Source organism: Ascochyta rabiei, chromosome 1, assembly GCF_004011695.2.
Source record: "Ascochyta rabiei chromosome 1, complete sequence".
NCBI classification, from domain to species: domain Eukaryota; kingdom Fungi; phylum Ascomycota; class Dothideomycetes; order Pleosporales; family Didymellaceae; genus Ascochyta; species Ascochyta rabiei.
The window spans coordinates 2,157,511-2,174,653 of NC_082405.1; the positions used below are offsets into that span (position 1 = coordinate 2,157,511).

Genomic DNA, 17,143 nt, shown 5'->3' on the forward strand with positions numbered 1-17,143 from the left:
CAGCCTAGGGCCCTGTTGACTGTTCATGCGACTGCACTAGAAGGCTACTTTGTCCTTCAAAGCACAAAGTCATGTTCAGTTCAATGCCTGTGCCGTGACGCTTCGTCCCATTCAAACTTCGTCGTCATCCTGATTCCGTCCCGATCCAGGATCTCTTTCGAGCGATCCTCCATGCCTGCCCCGCTCAAACTCCTGTGTGCAGTCGTTTTAGTCAAACACATCTCATCGTCGTCTGGCCTCCACGTCCCCGTCTCATCGCGACCCTTCCTGACGCTGACCTTTATCTTCTTATCCTCCTTGCCCACGTACGTCACCGCGCCGTGCGCATCAACCTCGAGCTCCTCGTCGATCTGCGTGAAGTTTGTCATGTTTGTGCTCTCAAGGTCGTGCTTCTTGATCTTGCGCGTGCGCTTCTTGGAGATAGTCTCGAGGGGGTTCAGGGTGAAGTTGCGGGAGCTCTTGCTCTTCTTCGAAGAGTTGGTGCGGACCTCCGGCACGAACCTGAACCAGGATTCAAGGATGTACGTCATGAGCGGGCGGAGCACGGGTAAGCAGCCACTAATGATGCCGATAGAGGGTTCGACGCTGGACCAGAGGAAGACGTCGCTTTTCGCCCAGCTGATATCTCGCGAGCTAACGAGACGCAAGATGGTAATAATGCGGTAAAGGGACGCGAAGCATACGCTGCTTTTGTAAGTTTCCGTGAGTGCGCAATAAGTAATAGAGGGGTTACGGACAAGCTACCGAGCAGAAACATGCAGCAGATGGCAACCTTCTGCGTGCGCTCCATCTGCAGCTTCAACACGCTCGAGATGGGAACAGCAAGCATGCATATATCTCCAAATAGGTTAACTATGCCCATACCGAGATAAAACTGTTTCTTAGTCAACCAAGGTCTTGAAGTCATTCGAACTTACTTACTTTCGCCTCGTTGACAAGTAGCACGCCTTGAGCGCCGTACCATTGTTCCCAGTAATATGATAGCGGGCGAGTATAAAGAGGGAGAACCACATGATTAACAATCAAGTAAAGGAGCGTAAGCCCGAAGCAACAATAGCCAAGCCACGAGAGTCCAAAAATCCGTCTGTAGAGGGCAAGAATAGAAAACTTGATAATGCAGACACTCCAAGTGTAGATAAAAACGTATATAAATGTGATCTGGACATTGTTAGAGGAACTATTTTACCGCTCTGACGAACTTACAATAGAAATTTTTCGCATGTGAAAAGGCTGCAAAGACCAGATGTGCTTTCCAAGCCCATAGCGCCCGCCAGCAACCACAAACGCTAAATTCGCACCGTTCAACGCTAGACCGACGAACATGAGATAGTCGTCCAGTCCCAGCGGCTCGCGTTTCAAACGCAAGCGAGTGAAGAGTCTCAAGCTGACAAAGACAAAAGCTGAAATAAAGAGCACGATTCCAACAATATTTCCAGTGGCGGTACGTGATTCGGTCAAATCGAGACCTGGTGGCGGATTCTTGAAGTACTCTGCCATTGTGTCAATTCTCAAGGCATTGGTGTGTTATAAAACCCGATTCTGCGATGTCGTATACAGCCATTTTGAAAGCTGCTGCGGTAGTATGCCGGAGCAAAATGACTCTGGTTGGTGGGTACATCAGACAGGTGAGTCCGAAGAAGGCGCGAGCAGTCCAATAGACAATTCGCAGCCGCCTACGAGTGATGAGACAGGTAGGGAACAGCTTGCCGGCTAAATTACGGTACACTAAACCAGGACTGACAACAGTCTTGCTTTAGGAAATCCTGGAGATTAGGACCACTGAGAACGGTCGTTCACCGCCGGACAGCGTTTCGAGCCTTTTGATCAGCACGCTCGTACGTTGGGAAGAAAGCGCCGAGCTGCATTAGTATGACTTGAGCACAGTAGGTTTCAGACTACTGCGTAGATCGCAGACGATGCATGTCGTCGCATAGCGAGGTAAGCGACGACAGGTACCCCACCTTCTTCCACCTTTTAAATGAGAAATCCAACCAGTTGGGTCCTGCAGCCTCTACTCATCTCGACATTGCACAATTCTGACACCGAGACACCATGGCGCCACCAAAAGAGACCAAGTTCAAGGTCGCTGCAGCCCACGCGGCACCCGTGTTCATGGACAAAGCAGCCACGATCAAGAAAACCATCAAACTCATTGAGCAGGCTGCATCAGATAATGTCAAGCTCCTGGTATTCCCCGAAACATTTATTCCTGGGTACCCGGTAGGTGTCCACACTCTCCTTGCGATTCGCACAGCAACTCAAGCGAGCATCGGCAACTGACTGCAATAGTATTGGACAGAGGCTTACCCACCGATGGATCAGGTCGGTGCCATCGCCAAATATACTGAAGAGAGCGTGGTAGTTGAACCTAATGGAGAGGACGTCAGTGCCATCCAGGACGCCTGCCGTCACCACAGTATCGCCATCAACCTTGGAATTTCTGAACGTATGGCTAACACCCATACACTCTTCAACTCGCAAGTGATCATCGATAGCGATGGAACTATTCTTGGTGTCCATCGCAAACTTCAGCCGACGTTTGTTGAGCGCATGGTGTGGGCGCAAGGCAACGGGTCCACCTTGCGCACCTGGCCCCTTTCCCTTGGCTACAACCTAGGCGGTCTCGCCTGTTGGGAGCACACCATGAACGGTGCACGTCAAGCACTTATTATGCAGAACCAGCATATCCACGCTGGCGCATGGCCTGCTCTCTCCACTTTAAGGGACTTTGCAGGAGTAGCCAATACGCAGATTGAAGCGTTGATGAAGATGCATGCCTTAACTGCACAAGTCTTTGTTATCACTGCGTCTGACTACGTTAACCAGCAAGCTCTTGATTGGATGGAAAAAAACCTCGGAAAACAGGATCACATTAAGGCTGGAGGAGGCTGGTCCTCAATCCTCCACCCTTTCTGCATGTTCATTGCTGGCCCTCACAGTGGCGCAGAGGAAAAGCTTGTGACAGGCGAGATCAACTTCGCAGACCTTGGCCCTGTGAAGGTATGGGTTGATGCAGCCGGTCATTATCAACGTCCAGAAATCCTCCAGTTCGGATACGACTCCCGAGCCCATTGGCTGGACGAGAAAGTGGATCGCTTTAAGCCGCGTGGCGAGCTGAAGCCCAAAGAAGAGGCAGATGAGCAGTCATAAAGCTCCCTGACGGAGCTCCAACTGCCCGCGTAGGCCTGTCGCGACTCATGATTATATGTAAATAATGTACTGTTTGACCTGTTGCCAACCTGACTTGTCGCTACTGATGCCTTTTTGATTCTGCGGGATTGACCGTCACAACGTCTCGCAGGATCCTAACATCTCTCTTAAGCCGCAACAGCCATTCAGCAACATCGGCTGCAGTCTAATTCTTAGTGTCATCTCCGCCAGACATAATTCACCCTGGTGTCGCATCTAACTATTGAAAGATACGGGACAGTTCGGATTATTTGCAGACATGGTCGCAGCCACGCATGGCTTGATGTCAATCTCGAAACTCAACAATAGTCAGTGTCAGCTGGTAAGAGTCCACTAACATAATTGGCGGTATCGAACATTGTTTAGTTCTGAAGAGATGAAAGACCATATGTTTAACAGTCGCTCAGTCCATGGTAATTTCGTTCATCTGTGTTTGGAGTTCGACGTCCATCATGGGAACGCTTGGTATTTGATGATCAGAGACAAACTTGTGCAGACTCTCTTCTTGCGGACACTGCTCGAATAAGTGGTATTTACCATTAGCCTTGAGCTGGAAGTGCCTGTTTTCACTCGCCATCCTTATCGGGCCGAACTTAGCTTGGGTGACCAGCTTTTCTGATGATAATGTCGAATCTCGTGACCATGATTCCTGACATGCTGGCACTATTTTTATGTGAGATGGTATTGACTGTTGCCTCAGAAGCAATGACCATGCGACACGCGTCGAGCTGGATCGCGTCGTTTGAAGAGATTTTGTGACGCGTATCAACGTAGCTTTGCATTATTTATCGCACGGTAACCCCGTTCGTTCAATAGAATACGGTGTGCAGTCCGTCTCCACAATCGTACAAATGCGATGTTCGGAAAGGCAAACTCCAAGTCGGCGTCATCTTTGCGTCTCGGCATACATGGTTTAACACGTGTTCAGTCTAAGGCTGCAATGATCTTCAGCGTAGGAGACCACTTGCAGATGATCAAGGTCTTACTGTACCTGCTGCGTCGTATAGGTGCAAAGACGGCCCGCTCCTTGTCTTTCCCCTTTAATCTCCTTCTACGACTTTGCTCAAAACGAGCGGAGTCGTCATGGGTACAGTTTTAATGAACAGTTCGGAGTTTTGCCTCCTCGGCTACCTTGCTGTTTATGCGTACGCGAACTTAGGTGCCTTCCTAACGCTAGCAGCAACTTGGGATTGCAAGTACTTTCTCTCTTGTAAATCCCCTTGGGTGAACTTGGAAAAAGAGCACTTGTTCCGCGTGTTATTCTTCCACCTGCATAGATCTCTCCATTATCATCTACTCTGATATTGGCCATGAGCACCTCAGTGTTGGTTTCATCGAGCAGGACGAGGCGGTCAAATGTAACCTCGTACTAATTAATGTTTCTAGAAGTATGTTAGGTAAAGCCTGGGTTTCGCTACCGATTGCCACCTACAATGGGACTCACTCCTGCGGTGTTTGCTGGACCACTCGCTTAGAAGTATTCATGCTGAACATTTGTCCCGCACCGCACCCGCCTCAAGTCCTTCTCTGCTGTGCAAGCTCTGATGTGTAAGGCTCGCAAGTTCTGTCCCTCCTTGCTAATAAAATGTCTTCCTCGGGTGCTATAACGTGGTTGGTAATGGTTTTTGTACAGTGGCTGCGTCTGCCCTAAAGACTGCGAAGGCTCTCAACAATGCGATCATGACAATCATGTTGTAAATCCACCAAAGCTTGCACTTATCAATCCTTTTCTCAGTTACCATGGTGTTGGAAGCCAATGACTAAAGTGATATAATGACATATTACTATCATGCTAACCCTGATCACACAGATCAAGTGTAAGTCTGGCATCTGGAACGCAGTCAAGGCCTGCAACTACTACAATTCTGGCGCCTGTGCATAGACTAGGTCGACAGTGAGCTACCTCGAACCTGGTGGGAACCTTCTGTTCTAGATAGAATAAAATATGAGGGTTCAGCAGCGTATCAGGGTCTTCGCATTCAACAAGCAGATCCTAGCTACTCAGAGCAATAGGGACCGTTGTTAACTGTTGCGGTATCAATTAGGTGTCAATTGGACCGTCTACCCACGGCAGACGGCCCTAGCTTAGTTGGTCTCGGGACAGGTATATATTGCACTCTCCTAGCTAGACAGCAATACAGCGCAGTCTTTCTATTGTTCCCTACAGCAGCTAGTTACGCCGCCACAGTTATAAGCCTAGAAGCCTTTAGTTAATTGCTGTGTTTACCTGTTTATATACAGCCTGTACAACTGGCTGTTAACATAACTAGATTAATTGTTAACCTGTTAAATAGAGCACGTCCTAAGAGATAGCACAATGAGTGCATATAAGCAGGACCTGCTAGTAACAAAGATATTAGTTATACTTAGCAAGCCTGATAACTGGGAGAAGTAGTTGTTTATGAGAAAGGACACAGCAGATAGAGACAACCTGTGGCCGTACGTCAACCTAAGTCTGTCAGTGGACGAGCTAAGGAAGCTACAAGATGAGAAGCTATAGGAGAAGCCTGTGTAGAGGTTTAAGAAAACTTAGGTATCTAAAGAAGAGCAGGACGATATTGACATTAAGGATCTGTCTGCTGAAGAGATATTAGTCTACAACACGTGGGCAAGGAGGTTTAAGCGTGAGGAGGCAAGATGGTTACAGAGAGAGAAGGCCTTAAGAAGCTTTAACTCTGAGATTGCCCGGACAATCGACGTTAAGCACCTGGATCTTATTGTCAGCTGCTTAGACCTGTACAGTCGATTGACAACGCTTAAGAAGCACCTCTGCCTATTAGTAGGTGAGCGGAATCACCAGCTACACAGCTGCTACAGAGCTGTGTGTACGAGACCAAGGAGAGCAAATCTGGATACCTGGTTTGACGAGTAGGTGACAATCACCAGACTCCTGACGGAGGCCAAGATGCCTGAAGTGGATAGTAACCGATCTTAAGAGGACTTCATACTGTCGATCAGGGGCCTTGACGATAGCTAGGTAGCTACACAGCTGCATAAGCTAATTAGGAAGGACTAGAGAGGAGAGCAGTACACGTCAACCGCAGATCTTGTGGCTAAATTTCGGTCTTACTATTGACGCACACGTCTAATTGCATCATCTCTTGGCACGTTTGCAACGTTAGGTGTTGCACCTAGCACGGCTAGCACACCTAGCACAGACAACCTAACAGCCTTAGGTGGATTAACACGACGTACGGCATGCCTGTGTGGGAATAGCCACAGATTTAAGGACTGTTAATATGTTAACTACAGCCTACAGCAGTCTAATTAGACGCCAGATGCAGCAGTAGAGAAGAAGTTTGACGAGCTACGCTAGGCTGAGACTACTATGGCTAAGGCACTTAGACACGTAGAAGCTCGCCTTAGGAAGAACAGCAAGCAAGAAACAGAGAGTAAGAAGCAGTCTGTAATCAGCATAGATAATGGCCAGCCAGTTAGGAGCACGACCTACTGCAATGCTATGCTACAGACTACAGCTATAGCTAATCAGAGTTAGCCGCCGCTACTTACTAGGTAGATACTGGATCCAGGTTTAAACTGTCACGTAACAAACACTAGAGGATCTAATTAGACTACAACTATAAAGGGAGGACCCACAGACTACGTGTACGCTGGTGGAGTGCTAGCACAGATAGAGGAGTGGGGTAAGGTAGTACTCAACGTTAAGACGCTAACAGGAAGAAGCCAGATAAAGTTAACGTACGTGGCCTATATCCCTAGATTCTTTATAAGCGTGGTTGGATTGTTACGCAGCAGGCCTCTAGGAGTACACTTTGACTTAGGACGTAACTGCCTATACCAGGAGAAAGTGTTAAACGTTATATGTCTATTACAGTACCAGGATAGACACTGGTTAATTAATAATAAGAAAGAGCAGGCACTGCAGCTAGCTCTATTGTTAGTGTATGCGACACGATATCCAGTACCTAGGCTGTTACAAGACAAACAGAAGCCACTAACAGTTACCTAGAAGGATGCCTATAAGCTCCTTAGCCACGTAAGTTAGAAGGCAGTAGCTCAATTAAGCAACTACGTTGACAGGATACAGGTTGAACAGCACCCTAAGGCACCCTAATGGGACACGTGTGAGACGTGCATACAGGCGAAGCTACACAGGATAGTTAGCTAACAACCACCTAGGGAGCCAGCCATCTGTCCATTCTATAGACTTGGCATTAACCTTGTTTAATTGCGTGAGAGAACAGAGCGCTGTTACAACAGAGACCTGTGGATGTTCTATGCTGTTGACTAGTACACGTCTTGGCACAAGGCGTGCTGCCTACCAGATAAGAGCTCAGTAACGCTGAGGCGTGCTGCAGAGAGACTACTGGCGAAGATTAGACGTTAGTACAATGCTAATGTGTTAGTTATAAGACTAGACAGTAACTGTGGCTATAGTGAGATGCTACAGATATTTAGAGACCTTGGTATTGTTGTAGAACCAAGAGCCAAGTACACTGAGGAACAGAACGGACTCACAGAGAGAGCCGGCAGCACAATTGTCACGAGGGGACGGGCTATCCGGATCGGCGGAGACCTGCCTATAGAGTTGACTAACAAGTGCTGCATAACAGCTGTATATCTCCTCAATCGCACACCTACAGAAGCACTGTCCTAGAGAACTCTATATAAGGTTGTCCACGGACGTAAGCTAATAGTTACTTACCTGACTACTATTAGATCCTAAGCATACGCGTTAAACACAAAGCTAAAGTGCAGGGAGAAGCTACAATCACGTGCGTTGATAGGACAGCTAGTAGGCTATGACTCTACAAATATCTATTGCGTGTGGATGCTGACGCTGCAGAGAGTATTGAGGACACGGGACGTGGTCTTCCTGCCGTCAGAGCACAGCATGGAGGAGGTTTACCTAGAGAGACAGAGACTACGTGAGATTGCTACTGTTCTTAACATCCTAGAAAATCTAGAGGAACTAGAGCAACTTATAGGGGAGTCACACGTTAGTGAAATCATTCCTAGTTAAGAAAATGTTAATAAGACAGAGGATGCCTATAAGGCAGAGAGCGTTAACAAAGCAGAGAGTTAGCTAATAAATGAGATGGCTGGTTATCAAGAGTTACAGAAGGAAGTGACAGAGAGTACAGAATGGCTACTGACGCCTGAGGACACACCTGAGCTGAGTTATCTGCTAGATGGCAACAGAGAGATAGTTAAGAGTAGTCAGGAGAGTGGCAGCATGCCACGAGGCTGGCAGACTCTTATGCCTGAGGCAGAGGCTCCGGATCAACGATCGAATAACGCTCCAAGGAGAGAAGAGATCAGCAGCTAGATTAACGAGGCAAACGTGCTAACGTTAAGGAGACAGAGACGCCTGCTAGGATCGTACTACACAGCATTTGCACTAGCTGTTAATCTGTTAGAATCTTAGAAACTTATAGGCGAAGCGCCACGCACAAGGCTGCACAGAGACAGGCTCCTAGCACCCCCACAACAGTGGAGAGACCTAGAGAAGCACCTGCACAGACAGGAGTTCAGAGAGGCAGCTTATGCTGAGTTTGCTAGCTGTTAAGAGAAGGGATGCTTTGTAACCACGTTAGTGACAGCAGCAGCAGCAGCTGCTGAGGCACAGATACTCCCTCTGAAGTAGGTATTTATATACAAGTTTAATAAAGATAGGTACCTCTACAAGTATAAGGCAAGACTTGTTGTTAGAGGAGACCTCTAGAACAAGTGGGGAGACACATACGCAGCTACACTGGCAGCACGTGTATTTAGATCTCTAATGGCTATAGCTGCTGTATTTGGCCTTTAGGCGTATTAGTATAACGTGCTAAACGCGTTCCTAAATGCACTACTAGAGCAGCTAGTCTACGTTCGTACACCAGAACCGTTCATAAGACAGATAGGCGAGCTACTTAAACTTAAGAGAGCCCTATATGGCCTTAAGGACGCACTACAGCTTTAGTTTAAGCACCTGAGCAGAACGCTGGTAAACCTAGGGCTGAGACTAATTAAGGACGTGCTGTGTCTATTTACAAGCAAGCATTTAATTGTGTTCTTCTACATAGATAATATTATTGTTCTAGTACACCTACAGCATCTCAGCTATTACAGCTAATTTAAGAAGCAGCTGCAGGCAACGTACAACGTGTGAAGACTAGGTGCCCTAAAGTGGTTCCTAGGTGTATAGGTACTTAGAGACTAGGAAGCAGCATCTATATGGCTGGTACAGGACTCTTTTATTAATAAAGTGTTAGCTAAGTTTAACTTAGCACAGACGTTAGGGAGATACCCAGTGGTACCGTTAACTGAGAGCTACCTGCCGTTGAGCACAGAGGAGCCGAACGCCAGCCGCACACAGATATACCAGCAGCTAGTTGGCTTGCTAGCCTATATATCAACCTTTACAAGACCTAACGTGTTACAAGCACACTTAGTCCTAGCACGTCATCTACAGAACCCTGGGCAGAAGCACGTGGCAGCTGCTAAGCACGTCTGGAGATATCTGATAGGTACAAAGTACTTAGCTATTAGAGCATGCAACAGAGCAAGGAGCAGTACTACATACATTAGCTAAATTAATAATCTATTAACGTTCTATAGAGCATCTAATACAGCGTTCGCTAACAATAAGGAATCTAGACAGAGCTTATATAGATACCTGTTTAAACTGTATAGTATGTGTATAGACTAGAAGGCGACACGTTAACGCTTAGTTGCTAAGTCTACTATAGAGGCAGAGCTTATAGCTCTCTCCGTGGCTAGGGGGGAGATAGAATGGTGGAACAGAGTGTTTAAACACCTTAGGTTCAATCCTGACGTGAAGCCAGTTATCTACTGTAATAATTAGCAGACAGTAGGCATAGTTACAAAGCAGGAGGACAGGCTATACATAAAGCTACGCTATGTTAACACATATTAGATGTAGCTTAGGCAGGAGGTACAGCACAGTTGTATAGACGTTGCCTGGTGCCCTATAGCAGACATGCCAGCAGACGGCCTTACTAAGACTCTAGTATAACAGAAACATAAGAGATTTGTCTAACAGCTTAGATTAGAAGACGTTAAGCATTACCTTATAGACAGCACTTAGGAGGCTGGGATACCAGATCTAGCAGGCCTTACTGGGTGGTACTAGGTAGATAGATTCAGCCTTGTTGTTTACGGCAGCTGGGGGGGAGTGTTGTGGTATCAATTGGGTGTCAATCGGACCGTCTACCTACGGCAGACGGCCCTAGCTTAGTTGGTCTCGGGACAGGTATATATTGCACTCTCCTAGCTAGACAGCAATACAGCGCAGTCTTTCTATTGTTCCCTACAGCGGCTAGTTACGCCGCCACATTAACGCTACTGAAGTGTTATTACTTGTGTGAACTAAAAACAGCGCACTGGTAGTACGTCACAGAGATTTGGGGTATTGTCTTGCTCTGACTTGTTCCAGATACTTCAGTGAATTGAAGGCCTTGCTGGCTTGGTAAAGCTTTATTAAATGGCAGCTTCAACATCGTAGTTGCGTTGTGGGCAACTACATTACCATTTGATACAGTTGAATCCGCGCATTGAAAGACTGCAAGCCCTTTACCTCTTATTACTACACCGCTAGCTCGGTAGACTGCAGGAATTATAACAGAGATGTTTCTGGGTGATTACGTCTCTCAAGACAATTTGGACCTTTGCCTTACGTTCCCTTGCCGAAAGCTTTGCGATTGAAGCCCTTGAAACGTCTCACAGTTGTCCCAGCAAAAAGGGACTACCATCATGGCTAGTGCTTCGGAACTCAATTTCCATTTTCGCGTGGCTTATATTTCCTGCAGTTTATAAGCTTTTGTACTTGTGCCATCGTCAACGATTTGTGGTGACACGAACATGTATGGTCCAAAGCAACTCAATTGAACACAAGCTGTTCGATCGCCTTGATACCCACAAGTAGAGAATAAATAACGTCATCTAGCTTTTCACTGTTTCCAACCGCACGATAACGGTGAAAGTCTGTTTCACGCAGTAGCCTCATGTATATTAATCCTCTGAGCGCAATACATCCCTAGTCATCCACCCAAATAGCCAAACTATCTACAAACTTCATCAGATGGCTTGGCCTCCGTCCCGTACCTTCCGTTCCCATCCTGACTGGAACAGTCGCTCTGTTCATTCCGACCCACATCACTCTATTGGTCATCGGGACTTCTACTCAGTCCAGCACCATGCACGTACGTCTTCTCGTGAGCGCGAGGGAGTCCACCGCCGATCCTATGCCCGGATGGGTGATTTCCGCAGTACCCCACACGAGCGTTCAGGAATAAATAACCGGACCACGAGCAACATGCACGAATCGAATCACGCTGGCCGCCGTGGTAATGAACATACTGCTGTCAACGGTCTGGCAGACTCTTTCTCAACCATGGGCATGCGCTCCCGCCGTGCCCAGCGTGTCCAACCGTACGTAGTACGGCCCGTAACGGTTACGGGTTACGGCTGTAAATATAGTAAGTAACGGCAATTATATAAGCTGTAGCTGTATACGTACTATAGCTATACATAAAGCTGTAATACAGTTGTAGTACGGCTAACCTTGGTGTTGACGATGGGGGGATAGGGGGGGGGCCGCACGGGCCACTATTGTTGAAACTTAACACCACGCCTGACGCAAGGCCTCAACAGTATCACCACCTCCTCCCCTACCACGCCACAACGCAATTATTGCGTTTTTTTTAATATTAACACGCACAAAGGCAGATAAAGCCTATAGAACATGTTTCTAAAGCACAGTTATACTCTAAATTAATTGTAGGGGCATGCAGGAGGTATATTACCAGGTTTAGCAACTACAGCATCCCTAGGCATTGCAACAGCTTTAAATTTGCTCTAAATAACGTACTAGCGCCTTGCTAATAGGATAAGTTATCTAATTAGCGTTAATTAAGCTCCCTATTAATTAAACCATCCCTACAACACTATAACACTACAACGCCTATTGCCTATAACCTGCCTCTGCCTCTACGCCTACCTATAACAAGCCCTAGCTTCCTTATATGCTTAACTTTACTGTTACACGTATAACGCGCTAGGATAATATAGACACCTACTAAAGGAGAGTAAATCTAGAGCTTTTTAAGGTATCTACACCCTAGTATAACATATGCTCAGCTGCGCAGTATATAACTATTAACTAGTAATAGTAAAGGTTATTTGTGTAGCTAGGCTGTATATGTAAGCACCTCTAGTAAGAAGGTCCTTAGGGCTCCTTGCGATAGATCTACATTATCTATCAACTTCAGCACTATGTAGGACAGCTGGTTATCTAGGTGGCTAGAAAGGAGATTTCTAAGTAAGTCCGCCTATATAACCCTCCCCTCCTCCCCTCCTACGCCCTCTACTACCATTATTAACATGCCTCTAACTAGATTAACCTAGACCTAGCTTACTAACGTTACTAGAGTATATGTATACCACTCAGCAGGCTTAAAGACCCTTAGTAAGATAGCCCGTGCCTTATTGTTAACCTCTCTATTAGCATTACCATCGCCCTATCTATTAATTAAGGCAAGCCTAGCTCATATACAACACTCTAACGCTACTAGCATTAACTTTTCTATTAATTTTAACTAAGTATACTATAGGAACACACGCCTTAACGCTAGTTAGCTAGGTTATTAGGTACGCTATAAGGCCTAGCTAGCTAGTAGAAAAGACTTAGCTGCTATATAGTTATATGGAGTTGCACTATAGTACTTAGAGGTTAACAGCTCTACTACAAAGTACTAGCTTTGCTAGAGGTGTTACAAATTAGGTGTTACCCCTAATGCCCTCTGCGTTAATAGGACAGCTTACGTTAACACACATATGCGCAACAAGCATTAAATTAACCCTAAAACAGGCCTTATTCTAGACACCTAAGCTACCCCTAAGAACCTATAGGCAGCTGCACGCGTTACCAGCTTATCTACCTTTACTGCACACACCCCTTAGGAGGAGGATAAGCTTTAGTTAGCCTTTATTAATTAGGCTATTACTAATAATATATTATTTGCTATAATAACAGCACCTACTACACAAGGCCTAATTACTTAGAATTAACAAGATCTACTCTATGCCTTACCTAATTCCTGCTTAACAATATTATTATACGTTACTAATTAACTTTAATAATATTAATTAGAGGTAGCAGTACTTATTAAGACAGCTTAGAGTAAGATTAGCGTAAGCGTTAATGTGTAGATATTACGTAACTACTACAGCTTTCTTACTATTATAGCTTACTTTGTTAATGCTTTGTATAAGCAATAAGACGTACTTCTTACCTTTTATAACCTTATTAGCAATTACTTAGGTAGTGTATAAGCCTTAGTTATTATTAACATTATCCGCAAGTATAACTTTAAGACTTAATTTAACTGCTTCATTAGTAATAACGCTACTAGCAACAATTAATTGCTATACAACAGGCTTTCCAACCTGTCTAAATTAATTAAATTAGACTCCTGTTACTACCTCTACTGCGCTGGCTATATAATTAACCTTATTGTTAAGGCAACACTATATAGAGACAGCGTTAGTTAGTTTAAAGAAGAGCTTACTAGTGCAGGTCCCCTAGATTAATTTAAGTTATATAAGTAACATAGCGTTATTAGCAAGCTATATAACTTTATTAACGCTGTTTATACCTTATATAAGCGTTATAAGGCATTTAAATATTACTAATAATTATTATCTAATAACAATCCTCTATAGGAGTATTTTACGCTTAACCTTGTACAGGCTAGAGGGGTCTACTAGCACTTAACATACCTTATATTACTCTGTTGCTAGGAGCTCTAAGGTGTTATATAAGCTTATTAACGTTAACTACGCAGCCTTAATACCTATATAACCTCTAAAATTAATAAAGCTGCTGCTAAAGCACTTAATAATTGCATTACTAAGGATAATTAGGATAAGGTTAACAGGCTTATTAATTTCCTCTAAGAGCTGTACTAGCTTACAAAGCGTCTTAAAGGTAATAACAGCTAATTAGGATACAGCTTATTATAGCAGACTATTTCTAATTTACAGACTTTATAGGCGTTATACAACAAGAAATTAATTAAGCTAGATAAAAAGCCTGCTAGTTTCCTTAAATAGGGCGTCTAATTTGGCCTTACAAAGCTTAATAGGTACTAGAAGAAGCTTGTTAATAACCTAGACGTTAGCTACTATTGTATCGCCACAGTGCTGCACCCTATGCTTTACTAGCACTAGTTTAAGGATAAGTAGGGTTATTTTCTAATATACAACAGGAAGGCTAATAAGTTAATCTAGATTGTTTATAAGGCCTATAAGCAGAGTAGTTAATTAGACAATAATTTAGATTAACTTAATAATCTATACTCTTAGCTAAGCTGCTACAAGGTCCCTAGAGATGCTATAAGGACTTGTTTTAATAATATAATAGCAGTAGACCTCTATTTACTTACTAGTTTTAAGGGCTCTAAGTGGCAGAAACAGCATAATAAGCTGCAGGAGTATTTTAAAGCTATTGTAATTAACCTCTGCAATAATAATCCTAAGTATTAATAACTCCTCTACAATCTATAGCAATAGTAGGTACGTTAGGGGCAGCACAAATATCCTGTGCTATTTAAAATAGCTTATAATTTCCTCTCTATCCTAAGTACCAGCTGTAAGTGCAAGCGCTGTTTTAGCGTTGCTAGGCGTACAATAACTAATAATTAGAACTAATTATAGCTAAGTATAATAGAGGCTATTTAATTACAGAAGAATTGGCTGCGTTACAGGCTTATTACAAGCCTATATACTAAGATAGAGGCATTAATAATACTACAGGAGAAGAAGCAGGTAGATTTAACAGAAACAGTAACCCCTAAGTGCTTACAGGCGTTACAGGATAGGCCTCCTTTACAGTTATTGACCACGCTAGACTAAAAATAGCAACTATACACCTGTAGCTACGTCTCTACGCCGTAAAGTGGGCCTACGCCGTAATTTTGGGACGTAACGGCCGACGATAATTGCCGTTACTTACGGCAATCGACCTTTGCCGTAGCCGTTTACGTACGGTTGGACACGCTGGCCGTGCCGGCCGGGGTGTTTATTTTGAAGACGAACACCCTACCGCCCCTGAGCCTCCACGGCAATGGCATCGCAACTCTGAGTACTACCGTAGGCGATCCGATCCATATGAGCAGCACAATCGTTCGCGCAATCCCTCTCGCCGAAGCTCAGGTTGGCAGCAAGATCACGATGATGCGCATCGTTACATTCATGGTGAGCTATTGCGTCGTACTGCATCGGAGCGCCATGATCCTCGTGATTATGCTGATCGTGACCTCCGATTTCGAACGTCTACTTCAAGGCACCACGATCCGAGTGACTCCTTCATGGATAGGATGCGCCGATGGTTTTGAGCTCTTCGGGGTGTTTCCTTAGAAAAGATGGCTATGAACGATTCATAAAGAGGTGGTATTCAGCACTCTTGGGAGCGACCAGATAAAAGATTTGGTACATGTTGAATCAGGGTTTGACAAGCAAGACAGGTAACGACGCAGGTCCAGATTACTGCCTGCTAAGATTCGATAACATATGTAAGAGAGTAGAATCGGTGAGGCTGGCTGCCTCATTGTTATTGCAAAACTGATTGCAAGTTCCAGATTCAAGTATTAGAGATCTAAATTTCGAATACAGATTTGTTCGTGCAGCGCATAAAACGCCATTCAAGGCTCACTTGACGCGCCTAGGTCTGATCCCGCCGTCGCAGCGTGTCTGCCATGTTTACAATCGATTTAAGAGACATTCGAAGCGCGTAAACTAGTTATCAGATAATTATTCGTGAGGGCTCCAACGTCGTCTCCAAAAATGAGAGATCTCGTCAAAGAGACGTTTGTTTTATCGCAAGAGTCAAGAGAAGACCTTGATCAATTTCAACTAAGACATAAAGATACAATTTCTGTACTACTGCAATTTAAGTTTCAATTGTTCAATATTTACACCACTGAGTCAAGCTGGAAACTTTAGCAGGGCAGGTAAGCGGTGAGATGACCCATGTCCGCTACACCTTCCACTCATATCACTGGATTCCAGGATTTCTGAAGCCGCATCAGACGCTTCTCTTCTCCTTGTTCTTCCCGAAAATCTACAGCCTTTGGTCGCGCAGGCAATGTGCTACCGACCAAATTGTTGTTCGCCATCAGGCCATTGAGAAGATTCAAGGCTTCCTGTCGAGCGATCTTCTGTTCTTCCTCCAGCTCCTTGTCAACCTCCCCTTGAGCAAGCACCCTGTCAATGTCAGCAGTACGTTCCGCCATTTCGATGTCTAGAGCTTTTCGTTTCGCCTCGCGCCGTCCACGGAACGAACGGAGCGTTTCAGAAGGCCCGCCTTCAGCAGCAATATACACCCACAAGATAATCAAGATTAGAACAAGAGCGCCAGCGCCAAAGAGAAACCCGATAGCTTCGGGACTGTAATGTGATGGTGAAGCAGATGGTGGTGCAAAGGCTTCCATAGCTGTTGTGTCTGGCTGGAACTTGTGTGATGCCGGAGTATCTTCAGTGCTTGTCATGCTTGGGTGAGTGAAGACCAGTGCTCTTTTTTGAAAATCGGAAGAAGCTAAATAATGGTCAAGTAGTACATTGGTCAGGGTTAGGAAGGACGTTATGAGATTCGAGGGCGCTAAACACATTACGATGGGTTGATGGTGCACATCGCTTGGAAATTATTATAGTCGATGACATTACGTGCTTGATGATTTAAATGATGTCTCAGACATAGGTATGCCAAGACAGATTTCGTAGCTATCTAATACAGGGGTCTCACTGAGCGATACGACTGGCTTATGAAGATAATGGTGTTTCACCGTTTCCAGGCTTCGTAATTGGACCATTGAAGTAAAGTAGCATTGCTTCACAATCTTATGTCAACACTCACAAACGAGAGACTTCCTCACATGATCGTGGAATTGCTTAAATGCTCGTCCGAACTGCTACTGCACACTAGCAGTAC

General features: G+C 45.0%; 2 protein-coding genes across 2 annotated transcripts, besides 12 other annotated features; one reads left to right on the forward strand and one right to left on the reverse strand.

Moving 5' to 3' along the window:
* Window positions 1–80: 80 nt before the first annotated feature.
* EKO05_0000649 (uncharacterized protein) lies at window positions 81–1,497 on the reverse strand (the record flags this gene model as incomplete). The annotated part of the gene is made up of 4 exons (XM_038936400.1): window positions 81–684; window positions 738–874; window positions 922–1,158; window positions 1,204–1,497. The coding sequence occupies 4 exons, from the start codon at window positions 1,495–1,497 to the stop codon at window positions 81–83; spliced, it is 1,272 nt and encodes a 423-aa protein (XP_038803190.1).
* A 555-nt stretch (window positions 1,498–2,052) lies between these two features.
* On the forward strand, window positions 2,053–3,150 carry EKO05_0000650 (uncharacterized protein; the record flags this gene model as incomplete). The annotated part of the gene is made up of 2 exons (XM_038936650.1): window positions 2,053–2,220; window positions 2,290–3,150. 2 exons carry the CDS (start codon window positions 2,053–2,055, stop codon window positions 3,148–3,150), a joined length of 1,029 nt encoding a protein of 342 aa, XP_038803191.1.
* Window positions 3,151–5,214: 2,064 nt separating this feature from the next.
* Window positions 5,215–5,218: a direct repeat.
* Window positions 5,219–5,388: a long terminal repeat.
* Window positions 5,219–10,499: a mobile genetic element.
* Window positions 5,223–8,659: a dispersed repeat.
* Window positions 7,644–7,789: a mobile genetic element.
* Window positions 8,660–10,491: a mobile genetic element.
* Window positions 8,751–8,769: a tandem repeat.
* Window positions 9,366–9,682: a mobile genetic element.
* Window positions 9,366–9,691: a mobile genetic element.
* Window positions 9,369–9,670: a mobile genetic element.
* Window positions 10,332–10,499: a long terminal repeat.
* Window positions 10,500–10,503: a direct repeat.
* The last annotated feature ends 6,640 nt before the right edge of the window (window positions 10,504–17,143 follow it).